Source organism: Mustela nigripes, chromosome 7 (genome assembly GCF_022355385.1).
Source record: "Mustela nigripes isolate SB6536 chromosome 7, MUSNIG.SB6536, whole genome shotgun sequence".
Lineage (NCBI taxonomy): Eukaryota > Metazoa > Chordata > Mammalia > Carnivora > Mustelidae > Mustela > Mustela nigripes.
In genome coordinates, this window is record NC_081563.1 from 122,448,259 (window position 1) to 122,462,911 (window position 14,653).

Genomic DNA, 14,653 nt, shown 5'->3' on the forward strand with positions numbered 1-14,653 from the left:
TCGAGCCCCATGATAGGCATGAAGATTACTTTAAAAAAAAAAAAAAAAAAGATGGATTTGCAAACAAGCTGGGGAATCAGTTTTGTCCCCAGCCACAACCACTCCTCTGCTGAATATCTCCAGTCTGGAGGTATGATGATTGTCCTAGATGTGAGCTGAAGGAAGTTAGTGGGGGGAAGGAAGTCTGATGTGGGGATGGAGAACAAGAGTCAGGCACGCCTTACGTTGGGGTTCATTATGAGGACCTCAGTGACATTTTAATAAAGTTACTCAAAGTTAGAGGACCATAATGATGAATTTCTAGTGTACTAAACCTTCACAGGAGACCTGGAAACCATAAAGTAGGGCAAGAGTCCTACTGAAATGCCAGATGCACTAGCCGAACAGGGCCAGGCTATTTTCGCAAGATCCCCAACAATGAACATAATTTTATTTTATGTGTGTTCTTCCAGATTTTTTTCAGGATATCTAATTATTTTTCATTAATGTAACTATGGGATTTAAAAAAAAATTTACTTATGTATTTATTTGACAGAGATATCACAAGTAGGCAGAGATGCAGGCAGAGAGAGTGGGGGAGGCAGGCTCCCTGCTGAGCAGAGAGCCTGATGTGAAGTTCGATCCCAGAACCCTGGGATCATGACCTGAGCCAAAGGCAGAGACTTGAACCCACTGAGCCACCCAGGCACCCCATAACTATGGGATTATATTACACACCATTGAACTTTTTAAAAATTTAACCACAGGGGCGCCTGGGTGGCTCAGTTGGTTAAACAACTGCCTTCGGCTCAGGTCATGATCCTGGAGTCCTGGGATCGAGTCCCGCATCGGGCTCCTACTTCCACGGGGAGTCTGCTTCTACTTCTGACCTACTCCTCTCTCATGCTCTTTCTCACTGTCTCTCTGGCAAAAAAAAAAAAAAAAAAAACCTTAACCACAGGGGCACCTGGGTGGTTTAGTGGGTTAAAGCCTCTACCTTGGGCTCAGGTCATGATCCCAGGGTCCTGGGATCAAGCCCCAAATCGGGCTCTCTGCTCAGCAGGGAGCCTGCTTCCTCCTCTCTCTCTGCCTGCCTCTCTGCCTACTTGTGATCTCTGTCTGTCAAATAAATAAATAAAATCTTTTTAAAAAAAATAAATAAATAGATAAGAAAAACTTAACCACAGGTGTTAGACCTCTGTCCATTTGAATCCATACTGGTGTACTTGTACTTGGAGGTGATCGATATATTCATTATCTTGATCATGGTGGTGGTTTCATGGGTAATTACACATGTTGAAACTCAAATAGTACACCTTAAATAAGTGTGGTTTACTGTACATCGGTTCCATCTCAATAAAATGAGAAGCGTTGTGCTTTCAAGCTCTTGGACTGTTTTTTGCACTGAGCTCTCTGCAAGTCCACGCTCCAGCAGGCATTACTTCTCAGAGCTGTGTGGAATTCTGAAGTAGGCCTCCACCGTGGTTTACTAGCTCCTTCCTTGAGCACATCACTTGCCTCCCGTTCACCTATGCCATGAATAATGCTATTCTAAATAACCTCCTCGTTTTATGTGCATCTGAGCAAACTTTCCAACTTATTACAAAGAGTGAAATGGCTAACCTCTGTGTCCTATGCATACGTAATGTTACTGAGAATTACCTGCTTATTTTATGGAAGGACTAAGCCATTTTCTGTTCCTGCCAGTCGGGCACTGAGAGTCCCCAGTCTTCCTTTGTGTTTCTGTCTCTTCACGCGACACGAACATCCGTGCCTTGTCCCCCCCACCACTCCCTCATTTGGTACTGACTTCATGGTCGTGGACAAATAATTCTTCAGGCTGTGGCACACGGAGTGGCCATTCTTCCTCATGCTTAGCAGATGGAATTTCTCTCCATCTTTACTCGGTTCTTAACCACGTTTTTTGGAAGGAAGGGTGCGGGTTCGAAAGGGGAGCTCCACAGCCCGTCTTTCTGGGCACCCCCTGCCTGCCTCGAGAGGTCCCGTCTCCATGAAGGAACTGGGCCTTGGTGCTGGGGCCAGTGTTTTAAGCCGCGAGGAATGTGGTGACTCAGCTGGTCGCTCAGGGACACCTCCGTGAACAAGGCCGAGGGAAGGAAGTCATTACACAGACAGCTGGGCTGTAAAAAAACAAAAATACTCCACACACCAAACTCTACAAAGTAGTGTGGCTATGTGTCCCGTGACTCAACGGGACTGCTTTGGCCACGTGGCACTCGGCTCAGGGTACGTGGCACGCAGCCCTCACCCGCGCCGGCTGGCTGCTCCTCCGAGCTGCTTGGAGGGAGGGCTGGGTGGGGGCCCCAAGGAGACCGGTGACGGTCCTCTCTCCTCCCTCTCCACTCTGCCCGTTGCTTCCCTCATCATCTCCTTCCTCCCTAATCCTCTTGCCCTTAAACAAAACACAAACAGGAATTTAGTGTCTCACGCCTGCTGGAGACGTGGCAGGAACATAGTGAGGTCAACACATTGGCGCCCCGGGAAGGCCCTCCGGAGTCCTGCAGACGCTGGTGACAAGTCATATCACCGAGGCAGGGGCTGGAGTCCTGGGCAGAGAGGCCAGAAGGAGATGGGTCAGCGGCAGGGGATGGAGAATTTGAGTTAGAAGCAAGACCATCAAAGATGTGGGACCCCCACCCACTGACCTTTACTGGAGACCTCCTCTGTGCCAGACACCGTTCTTGGGATATATCCGCAAAGACAGGTCTTGTCCTCATGGGGCCTACGTTCTTGTGGAGAGGAAGACAAACAGCAAATATCATAAATCAGTAAAGTATGTAGCATATAAAAAGGTCACTCATGGTCCTGGAAATGATTAGAACAACAGAGGTGGATAGGAGTGGTCAGGGTAGAAAAGTGGCATCTTGAGAGGGGTGAAGGCACGAACCATGAGGGTGTCTGGGGAAAAAGCACTGTGGGAACTGCCAGGGCAAAGTGGGGAGTGTGCCTGGTGTGCTTGTGGACCCATGGGTGGTAGATGGGTGGCTGTGGAGTGGGGGAGGGGGCGGAGTGGAAGAGGAGGCGGGCAGTTGGAGGTGTGAGACTGGGAGCTGCAGGAGGCTTCTGAGCAGAGATCCAAGCAGATTGGATTTGGAGTTTAACAGCGTCCTGCAGTCAGATGGCTCTGACTCCTGGGAGTATGGCACATGGGGTGTACCGAGAAAAACCTGCAAATCTTGCCAGAGACGTAGAATTTATGAAATCCATGAGCATGATGTTGGCAAAGAGCTAGAATCACATGGAGCGCTGGCCAGTGAGGGCCTGTTTGTGTCAGGTCAGAAAAGGACAGTGACAGGGTGGGAGTTTCCAAAGAATGATTTAAGTCAGAGTTAAGTCTTTGGGAAAATCAAAGGAGCCGCCAAGTATTTTTGGATGGTCGCGCTTTTTAGAACACACAAAATACATGAAGGGTGTCATGCCATGCGATCTACCCCCTGCTTCTAAAGCATTTCTTCTGTAGTTACACTAAAAATTAGGATACGGTGGCATATGTAAACCAAAATTTGTAGGTATAAGATAACAAGATTTTGTTTAGTATACCTTCAAGTGTCTGGTAATAACTGGTTTCCTTTTCTTCGTATGTAACAACGGTTCCCACTTAGCCAGGTTGTCGTAAAGATTAAATAAGAGCATTGACTCACTAACACATGCAGCTAATACTTGTAGATTTTCTTCTGTGTCGGGCACCAGAAGAGAGTCTGGCGGCAAGGTGATGCGCACAATTGCCCTCACAAAGACACAGCATTCATCAAATGGTATATATACATAAATGGCCACAGGGGTACCCGGGTCGCTCCGTTGTTAAGCGTCTGCCTTCCGCTCAGGTCATGATCCCAGTGTCCTGGGATCGAACCCCGCATCGGGCTCCCTGCTCAGTGGGAAGCCTGCTTCTCCCTCTCTTATTCCCCCTGCTTGTGTTCCCTCTTTAGCTGTGTCTCTTCCTGTCAAATAAATAAATTCTTAGAAAAAATATAAATAAATAAATAAATAGCCACAAAAAAGAGGAGGATGAAAAAGCACATTAAAAAAAGATGGGCGCCTGGGTGGCTCAGTGGGTTAGGCCGCTGCCTTCGGCTCAGGTCATGATCTCAGGGTCCTGGGATCGAGTCCGCATCGGGCTCTCTGCTCAGCAGGGAGCCTGCTTCCTCCTCTCTCTCTGCCTGCCTCTCTGCCTGCTTGTGATCTCTCTCTGTCAAATAAATAAATAAAATCTTAAAAAAAAAAAAAAGAAAGAAAGAGGGGCACCTGGGTAGCTCAGTGGGTTAAGCCTCTGCCTTTGGCTCAGGTCATGATCTCAGGATCCTGGGATCGAGTCCCGCTTCCCCCCTCTCCCTCTGCTGCTCCCCCCACTTGTGCTCTCTCTCCTTCTCTCACTCTCTGTCAAATAAATAAATTCTTAAAAAAAGAAAGAAAGAAAGAAAGAAGGAAGGAAAGAAAAGGCATATGATGCTACAAGAGCCTACATCAAGGAGTTAACCTAGCCAGAAAGTGTATTAGTTAGTTACTGCTCTGTATCAAGTCACTACTGATTTAGAGACTTGGAACAACATACATTTATTATCTCAGTTTCTGAGTCAGTAGTCTGAACATGGCTTAGCTGGGTCTTCTACTCTGGGACTCCTCTAAGGCTACAATCAAGGTGACGGTGGGACTATATTCCCACTCAGGGCTCCAGCTCCCTTGGGTTGAGGGAGGTCATTTCCTGGTGGCTGCAGGACTGAGAACCCGGACTTCTTGCTGGCCATCTGCAGGAGGCTGCCATAGGTCCTAGAACTGCCCATAGCTGCCTGCCATGTGGGCTTCCTCAACACAGTGGTTTACTTCACCAGGTTACTGAGGAGAGTCTCCAGAGCGCCTCTGCTAGCAAGACTCTTACATAACACAGTCACGGGAGTGACATCCTAACACCTTTGCCATAGTCTATTGGTTAAAAGCAAGTCACAATTCCCACTCACACTCAGGAGGAAGGAATTCCACAAAGGCATGAACGTGAGGAGGTGGGGGCACGGGGGGTCACCTTAGGGTCTGTCTGCCACTGAAGGTTTCCCCAAGGAAGTAACAGTGGAGCTGGGAACTAAAAAATGAGTTGGCAGGACGCCTGGGTGTCTCAGTTGGTTAAGCATCTGCTTTTGGCTCAGGTCATTATCCCAGGGTCCTGGGATTGAGTTCTGTATCGAGCTCTCTCTCAGCAGAGAGCCTGCTTCTCCCTCTGCCTGCCACTCCCCCTGCTAGTGCTTTTTCTCTCTTTCTCTCTGACAAGTAAATAAATAAAATCTTTTAAAAATAAATAAAAATAAAAAATGAAAACGGAGTCGCATTAACTACACAGATAGAGGGCAGAGGGGGAACTGTCTAGGTATAGAGAACAATAGGGCCCGCACAGTACAATAACATTCACAAAGGATCTAATCCAATGACTAGCAGTGTTGTGCCTCTCATGCCTAACAACCATCCATGGCTCCTCAGCGCCCATGGTTTTGCCCGATATTCAAGGCTAGATGGGTCATCTCCTCACATCACTTTCTCTCTCCAGCATCTGTGCCTTTACTCACCACCCCACCCACTTAGAGGGCCCTTGCCCTACGATACACAATCCATCTATATAGAACTCAGAGCCCAGCAGGCATTGATCTTCCCTAAACAATATTTTTGAACACCTATTTAAGTGGAGGGCACCATGCTGGGCCCTCGTGGAATTGCAAAGCATGGTGAAACATGGTCCTGGATGCCAGATACTGGGTGGGGGCAGAAGATATACCCAAATAAAAAGAGGAAGAACAGGAGGTTCTCCCGCTGAAGGTCAAGCCCATGGGGCAGCTGGTAAGTCCTGCGAGCTTTTAGACCTCAGAAAACTCCACTTCACACAGTGGTGAATGATCTTACAGTATTCTTCCCTAGGCTCGAAATTGCAAACGGATTCTAAGGGTCAGCCAAACTGGCGTTTTCCCGGGAAGGACAGTTGGAATCGGGAACTGCCCAGTCTCCATCCACACTGCCAGGCAACCTGGCCAAGCCGGGTCAGTCCTTGGCTGGCAACAAAGGCTTCATTGGCAAGAAGAAGGGATAGCTACGCAAGTGTCCTGCGCTCCAGCCCAGGAATCCCTGGCCACATCTAGGGCCTGTCCTTGAAAAGCTGGGAGAAGAGGCCCCAGGAGGCCCACGGCCTTTGCCACATCAGCAGGGAAAAGGGAACACGGGAGGCAAAAGCAACCGAGGCCAGTAGCCCAGCGCTCGGCTTCCTCTAGCCAGCGGTGGAGGGTGGAGCCGGAGGCAGGGGGCGGGGCCGGAAGCAGGCGGGGCGGGAGGGTGGGTGGGGCCAGCAGAGGGTGGGGCAGTGACGGGCCCTGCTTCCCCAGTCCCGCCTCTCAGTCCCGGAAGGAGCGGGCTTCGAGCTCGGCGGTGGGGGTCTTGGCACTGAGCACCTGCCCTCGCCTGCGATTGGGGGTTGAGTGTCTGCAGATGCCTTGCAGGGCAGAAGCAGTCTGAGTCTAGAGGTGGGGGAAGGCCTGGCACCCCTGCATTTCTACACTCCGCCCTCATCTTCCCTAGTGCCTGCTGCACCAGGAAGCCAGAGGGCTTTTCTCAATACCCATTAAAGCTGTTTCCTTTGCTCTGAGGGCAAAGAACCCTCCTCCCACAATCTGATACCTCCTCCGCACCCCCACCCCCCCCCCCGCCCCTGCCTCATCTTCAAGACTGAACCACCCTCCAGTAGCTCTGCGGGCCTTTGTACAAAGTAGTTCCTACACCTGGAACATCATATCCACCCTTCTTCATCTAACTAATTACAACTTATTTTTCAAGCTTGGGGATCTACTTGGGAAAGCCGTCCTTGACCCTCCCATCTTGCTATGGGCTCCTGTAAGCCTAGTTATGTTGGGTAGCAATTGCCAGACTACCTGTCTCTCCTTTCTCTTCTCCCCATCCATCACAAGACTGTGGGGTCCCTGCAGTATCTCTAGTGACTGGCCCAGGTAAGGTGCTCAGTGAGATCATGAACACCCTGCCTGGCAGTCTTCTGCCATCCTCTAGACCTCTGCCTGGTGCAGAGGTCTGGATGCCAAATACTGGGTGGGTAACTGCTGCAGTCACTTCACTTCTCAGAACAGCAGGTCTCGGGGTGCCTGGGTGGCTCAGTGGGTTAAAGCCTCTGCCTCTGGCTCAGGTCACGATCCCAGGGTCCATGGATCTAGCCCCACATCAGGTTCTCTGCTCAGCAGGGAGCCTGCTTCCTCCTCTCTCTGCCTGCCTCTCTGCCTACTTGTGATCTCTGTCAAATAAATTAAAAAAAAAAAAAAAAAAAAAGAACAGCAGATCTCAAACTAGAGGGCATCTGAAACACTGGCGGGGGGGGGGTGGGGTGGGGGTGTCTTATTAAAATACAGATGGGTGGGCCCCCACCCTCAGAGTTTCTGATTCATAGGTGTGGAACAGGGCCTGAGAGTTTGCATTTCTAAAAAGGTCCCAGGTGTTGCTGCTGCTGCTGCTGACACAGGAACTCATTTTAAGGATCACTGGGTTGGGTCATGTTTCTTCATCAATAAAATAGGGTCACTTCTGTTCCCTGCCGGGTGTGAGGTTTTGTGAGAATCAAATGAGATTATGCAGATGAGGAACTAAGCATGGTGCCTGCACCCAGTAGGGGCTCAATAAGTGTTTGCAATTGCATCTGGGAGTGGGCGGGCCACATGCCAGCAGAGAAAACATGAGCAGTAGATGTGGGTCAGGGCCCAAGCACGTCAGCTGGGCTGGAGGAAGAGCAAGGCCCAGCACAGCAGCCAGGGAGTTCAGGTTGTGCTATGGAGGTGGATGGGAGCCATGCACAGTTCTGGAGCAGGGCAGTGACAGGTGGAAGCTAAATGTGGCAACATTGAGCAGGAGGCACAGCAGCAAATTCCCTGTGCTGGGTTTTCCTTGGCTGGTTGGCCAGGCATAGAGCAACCAGGTTTAGCAAATAAAAATGAAGGATATCCAGTTAAATTTGAAGTTCAGATAAAGAATGAAATTGTTTTAGTATAAATATGTCCCAAATTGCACGAGACATAGTTATAGTAAAACAAGCAAACAACAACAACAAAAAAAACCCACTTTTGTTATTTATCTGAACTTCAGATTTAACTGGGTATCCTTTATTTTTATTTGCTAAATCTGATAGTCCTAGCCAGACATCAACTGCCTGCCCCAATGCCTCCATACTGGAGGGAGTGAGCCACAGGTCCCTCTGCCTCTCTTCTCCCCTTTCAATGAGGCCACGAGGAGTGACTGAGGAGCTGCTCCCGAGCCCGGTCTTGCTGCCAAGACAAGTGGTCACAGCTGCGGGTCTGGGTGAGCAGGTCCTCCCACTTCATGTCAGGTTCGCCCAGCAAAGAAATGGTGAGGCACCGTAAATAATCACTGGGCTGTAATTTAATGAAGCACATAAAGTTACCAAGGCCCATAGAGAAGGAGGTATCACCTGTGTGGGGGGGTTATTCAAGAAACAAACAGTTGCCAATGGTACAGGCCCACCTGCTGAGAATACCCACAGAGGAGAAAATAGCCTCCTCCATCCTTAACCCCAGAAATGATCAACACAAGTGCTCAGGCTGCTCCTGTGCTTGCAGGATGCCTTGGAAATGGTTACATAAATGACAAACTAGAATGAGGGGGGGATACGCCTGCCTCCTTCAGCTCAGTTGGGCATTGAGATAAGTCATACTATCAGAGGCTGCCTCGGTCTCCCCCACCCCCATAATCACCAAATCCCAGATGATTCACAGTTCCGGAAACAAGCTTGTCAGAAATCCAATTTCTGCAACAACCTTTATACCAACTTTTTTTCCTCTAACGAGTAACAATGAAAATAATATGTGCTCCTTTCCTTAAAAAAAATTCTTTTAATGTGATAAACATTACTGAATGCCTCATCTGTGCCCTGTGCTGTGTTCAGCTTTTTTTTTTCTTTTTTAAGATTTTTATTTATTTATTTGACAGAGAGAAATCACAAGTAGATGGAGAGGCAGGCAGAGAGAGAGAGGGAAGCAGGCTCCCCGCTGAGCAGAGAGCCCGATGCGGGACTCGATCCCAGGACCCTGAGATCATGACCTGAGCCGAAGGCAGCGGCTTAACCCACTGAGCCACCCAGGCGCCCCTGTGTTCAGCTTTTTATTTAGCTCAGTAGTTCTCAGCCTTGGCCGCACGTTGCAGTCACCCCCAGATTTTCCAGGTGATCCCGGTGCACGGCGAACTCAACACACACACAAGGTTGAGAACCCCTGGTATAGTTCAACCTGCTTAATCGTCACAATACGGTGGTAAGGCAGGTGTTCTCTCCGTTTTGCAGATGAGAAAATGGAGTTTCAAAGAGTGACTGCGGCCTGTGTAGCCATAATCTTGGATTTCTCCTTTCTTCCCAGGCCCGCTTGAGGGATTCCTGTATCCACGGTTAAATATCATGGGTATATATCATACGTCCATTGGTCTGTTCCCAGCGTTGCTGCCCTGGGGCCACCTCGACATAGCTCTGCTCCCAACAGGACTCTTCGGAGACACCAGCCAGACTCCGCCTGGGTTTAGGACTGCTACCACATGACTTTTGCTAGAGTGGGGACCCCTGAGTGTGTGACCCGTGGGTCAAAGAGCAATGGCGACCACCTCCCACTCCTGACCACCCAGGACCCTCTAAGCCCGGGTCTTTACAATTGCGCACCGACCCCCCCCCCCCCAGTTTTTCCTCGGTGCCCTCCCCCTTCACAGCAAACTCCCTCACCTCCTGATTCTTCTCTGTGCATCTTTGCCCCGCCCATCTGTCCTGCCATCTGACCCACGTTTCTCAGTACGTCCATACAGGTTGGCAGAGGGGTCTGCTGATCCACGTCAGGCCGCGAGCTACAGATTCGAAGGGCAAGGTCGTGCCCTAGCCCGACGCCTCGGCCGTGGCTCGCAGGCCCACGGATTCTTCAGAAGTCGGCGCACCTGGGTTCACCTGTCCCCTCCCGTGGCGCCTGCCGGCGGAGAGGACGGTCAGCTGGGCCAGAAAGCTGGTCACCGCCTGCCCTCTGCTGGCCGGTTGCAGTACTGAGCCTGCTGCCGCTCCGCGCGTCGGTCGGACAGATGGAATGAAGGAGCGGGCATTTATTGAGCTCCTGCTGTATGTCAAGCACTGAACTGGGAGTTGGGGTGTAAGGATGAACGCGACCTGCTTTCACAAAGTTCAACTTCAAATGAGGAGGCAGACAATAATCAAATAGTCATTGAAGCAAATATGAAATTACAACTGTGGGCTATGTGAGCGTATAACGCGAGGCTCCTGCCCAGTCTAGGGGGTGTAATGCCGTGGGGGGGGGGGGGGGTCAGGGACGGACAAGAAAAGCTGCCCCTGAGGAGAGGATGTGTGAGTGCCAGGTGCCGCACAGTCATTTCATGTAATCTTGAAAATCCTACAAGGTGGCTAATCCAAAGAAGAAAACAGGCTCGGGTTGGGGCAAACTTACCCTAGGTCACACAGCGAGGTGGAAGCAAAGCCAGGAAGGCTTAAATCCGCCCGATTCAAAAATCCATGTAGCAGGGCACCCGGACATCCCATCTAGCTGCTTTAGGGCGCGGGGCGGGGCCGGGGTGGAGCCTGAGCGGGGCGGGGCCTGAACTCCGGCTCCGCCCAGCCTCTATAGGCGAAAGGGCGCCCTTGGGCGGAGGCCTGGGCGGAGGCGGGGTCTTTTCGAGGGGTGGAGCCTGGGCGGATTGGGGCCTGCAGACGCCCGCCTTGGCTCGTGGAAGGGGCGGAGCCGGGATCTCACCCGGTCTTAGAGGAGACGGAAGCTCCGACTGAGTACGGGGCGGACGATACTTACTGCTGACCCCGTGCTACTTGGGCGGCGGCTCCGGATCCCGGAGGTCCAGTGGGCAGCTCCCCAGGTAGGGCCTAACCCGGGCCTGAGAAGAGGTACCCCTTCCCTAGCCCTGCCCTGCCCCGCCCATCTGTCCTGCCATCTGACCCACGTTTTTTCCTGTCCGCGGGCCTGCGACCATCTCTAGACATCAGAAGGTAGCCAAGGGTAGAGGGGCCAGTCTCACTTCGACCCCCTCCCTGGCCCAGCTGCTGCGGGACCCCGGGCGTTCAGAATATGGAATCAGGAGATAAGATGCCAAAACCTCTCAGGGAAGGTTGGCCCAGCTTCACCCCAGGCTGTGTGACCTTTGGGAGGTCACCCACCTGGTACTCAGTGTCCTGTGTAGCAAAACTCACCCTGCGGAGATGGGGTGAGTCTCAGTAGGGGGGACAGCTGCTGGGGAGCCCGGAGTGATGCTTTCTCCTTTCCAGGGCTATAGGAATGCTTCTCCTCCTGCTTCTTCTGGTCCTAGGAGAAGCGCTGTACCTTCCCCAGATCTGGGAACCCAGAAAGGCTGAGAGCCCAGACCCTTGTGTGCTGGCCTGGGAGGCCTGTGTGTGTTCCCAAAGTGGGCTCTGAGGCTTGGGCACCCCATGAGGCCTGCCTGGAGTCTGCCTGCTCACTTTGCAGACAGCAGGCCACCATCGTGCAGAGGGCCTCGAATGATATGGAAAGACGTCTCTCAACAGTGGGCAGAGGCAATGCAATGCTGCGTGAATTATCTCATTAATTACTCACACATGCCCTATCCCCATTTCAATCGAAGCTCAGAGAGACGAAGTGTTTGAGTTTAGACATGTTAGTTTGGGGTGAAGGGTGTTAGGAGGGAGCCAAGCAGAGGTTTTGGAGAAGACCAAGGAGGCAGAGCCGGGTCCTGGGGGAGAGCAGATGCCTTCAAAGATGGGTACAGATAGAGAGGGGGGCCCAGGGCTTAGCTAGCTGGAATCCCCCCCAAATGCTGAGCAGGCAGATGTGGAGGACATCCACTCATAGTCTGTGGGGAATGGGGAGGAATGAATTCTAGGCTGAGGAGGGTTTGAAAAATTGGGGCCTTGTTTCTTAAAGGGGAAACTGAGGCTAGCGTGTGACTTGACCCATGGCTGGATCAGAGTAGGACCCAGTGCCCCCAGAGAGGGTGCCATCTCTGCCACTCGGTGACTCTCTACCAAGAGCAGTTTTATTCCCTGGGGGACATCTGACAATGTTTGGAGACAATTTGGTTGTCACAACTAGCAGGGAGGGGTGTAGTAGTCATATCAGTGGGTAGACACCAGGAATGCTGCTGAGCATCCTACAATGCCCCCAAAGCAAAGGATTGTCCAGCCTCAACTGGCAGCGGTTCTGAAGTTGAGAAATTCTGGACAAGGTCAGGCTGAACCTGTCACTGCCCAACCCAGATCTTTTGTCCTCAGAAGGGTAAAGGGCTCATGTCTGAGCCTCCACCTGGGCAGACCTTTGCCCCCACTCGTGGTCTGCCCCTCCCATACTTGCTCCTCTATTCCTGGAAGCTTCTGGAGTCTTCTCTACTTCTTCTGGGTACAGTGATCTAAAGACCTGCACATCACGTGTCTGGCCTGGTCTGTCTTCTGAGACCTTTATTTACAGATTTTGGTGTGGTAGGAAAGAACCAAAGTAGAAGTTTTCACCTAACATGCAGAAGGTGCTTTGCAGATAAACTATATATTAGCTTTGAATGCCATTTTCAGGATCCAGAAAGCTTCGTATTATCCCAAGTTTTCATTTGAGCAATTCTAGTTATACCTTATGTTTGTGAAATTCTAGGTTTCTAACGAGCTCCCAGGTGATGCGGACGCTGCTGGGCCACAGCCCACATCTTGAGTGGCAAGGCGTTGTAGGGTTGTGCAGAGGTGGGCTGGGGCGGGGCCCTCCCTGCAGACAACTGTGGTGTGGTTTGGGAACTGTGGGGTGGCAGGAACCATGATACGGGGGCAGGAAACCAGGATACAAGTCATCACTGTCCCTGTCCCTCCCCATCTATGGCTTATAAGTCACTTAACTTCTTTGGGGAGTGGTCTTGGAGGGGTTCTGAGGCAAGGTCTGCGAAGTGGGAGTGCCATGAGGAGGTGGAATGGCCTGGATCCCGGCAGCCAGAGGGACAGAAGGCCTTTGGCCGGGCAGGCAGGGAAGGGGCCATGAGCTGCTGCTGGTGGCGTGGGCACCGTGCCAGAGTGGAAGCAGTTCTCATTATGGCCCTGGCTCTTCTCCACTGCTGCCAGGGCCTTCTGCTTCTGGCTTACCCAGCTTTGCCTGCTGTGGGAGAGCTAGAGAGACCGGTCTGACTGGGGGAAGGAGAAGCAGCTTCAATGCGGTAGGGGCCAGCCCAAGGCCCGAATGTGGGTCTCAGGGCCTGGCCAGCTGAGCCAGGGTCTCAGAAGTGGAGGTCAGGCCTGAGAACTGTGGCCTAAAGACACCGGGGTCAGGCTATAGACCTTGGATAGGATTCCTGCCTATTCCAGGGAAACTGGGGAGGAGTTTGGTATTTGGGGCCATAAACGGGGAGGTCACTCTACCCCCAGCCATAGGAGATGCCCTCCCCCGAGTATCTGACCCCAGGACTAGAGCTGGGCAGAGCCTTAGGTACCTGGGGCACCCTACCCCCAGTTCTCCCCAAATCAGCCACGATGGCGCAACAAGTCCCCTTCCAACTCCTAAGACCAGGAAGCAGCAAGACAGATGAACCCACTTCCCAACTGGAAGAACTGAGACTCCTCCCTACTTCCTGGGACGAGATCCGGCTTTAGGGCTGTCCCCCATTACCCAGTGGGGCCCTGGGTCTAACAGATCATGAGACTGCCACCCATCGCATCAGGGAGGGGTGCTGGCCTGCCCCCGTCCCTGCAGTTGGGCCAACTCAGTGGTTCACACTGAGGGCTCTGCAGCCACACAGGCCTGGGTCTGAGTCCTGGCTCCCGTCCTTACTAGTTGTGGTCCTGGGCCCGTCGCTCGGAGCCTCAGCTGGCTTGTCTGTAAACAGCAATAATGACACCCGCCCAGCCCAGTCTCGCAGCTTGTTGTGAAGATGGAACGAGCCCTGCCGCTGAAACCATGGTCATTATCATTACTCATGGCATTTAGAGACGCAGGGCACCCCAGATCACCTTACCTGGTGTTCTCATTTGACAGATGTGGAGATTGGTGCTTGGAGAAGGAAGACAGCTGCCCAAGGGCGCCACAGCAGGTCGGTGGGTGAGCCAGGGCTAGAACCCACACCTGCAGGCACAGCTGCCACCTGTCTGTGAAGGTGCTCCGAGGGCAACACACTGTAAGCCTGGGGAGACCTTTGCCCTCCACTCCTGGTCTGCCCCTTCCGTGCTTGGGGTCCTGGGGATCGGGCCGCAGAACCTCCCCACTGAGGGAGGTGACCCCAGCCTTGGTACCAGCACCTCCTTCATTTGCCAGCACCAGCCATGAACTACGTGGGGCAGCTGGCAGGGACAGTGTTGGGGACGATGAAGGACATATACCAAGGCCTGAACCCGGCCACGCTGAGCGGTGGCATTGACGTCCTGGTGGTGGAGCAGGCGGACGGCTCCTTCCGATGCTCGCCCTTCCACGTGCGCTTTGGCAAGCTGGGCGTCCTGCGGTCTCGGGAGAAGGTGGTAAGTGCTGGCCAGCTGGGGACCACAGCAGGGTGGGCTCTGAAAGCCAGGGCAGTCCCAGGAGAGACCTAGACCTCCCTCAGGAAGGGATCTGCGCTCTGGACAAGCATCTGTTCCTTTGCATTTTCTCCAACAGTTTTGGGTTGGTTTGGGGGTTTGGGTCCA

General features: G+C 52.3%; 1 protein-coding gene and 1 long non-coding RNA gene across 5 annotated transcripts in view; one reads left to right on the forward strand and one right to left on the reverse strand.

The window, feature by feature from the left end:
* The window catches only part of LPIN3 (lipin 3), a 41,368-nt gene that overhangs the window by 15,736 nt on the left and 10,979 nt on the right, over window positions 1-14,653 (forward strand). The window contains exons 1-3 of one of the 4 annotated variants that reach the window (XM_059407006.1): window positions 10,787-10,893; window positions 14,013-14,151; window positions 14,289-14,488. In XM_059407006.1, the coding sequence (XP_059262989.1) occupies window positions 14,297-14,488 (192 nt within the window). In that variant the 5' untranslated portion in view covers window positions 10,787-10,893; window positions 14,013-14,151; window positions 14,289-14,296. Of the gene's footprint in view, window positions 1-10,786; window positions 10,894-14,012; window positions 14,489-14,653 lie in introns of those variants that run through there. The other 3 variants (XM_059407009.1, XM_059407008.1, XM_059407007.1) reach the window with 3 other exon arrangements.
* On the reverse strand, window positions 1,791-10,662 carry LOC132021931 (uncharacterized). Its single transcript, XR_009405470.1, has 3 exons — window positions 10,473-10,662; window positions 2,646-2,729; window positions 1,791-2,546 (listed from the first exon to the last, which is right to left on the reverse strand). It is a non-coding gene; the product is annotated as an uncharacterized LOC132021931 (long non-coding RNA).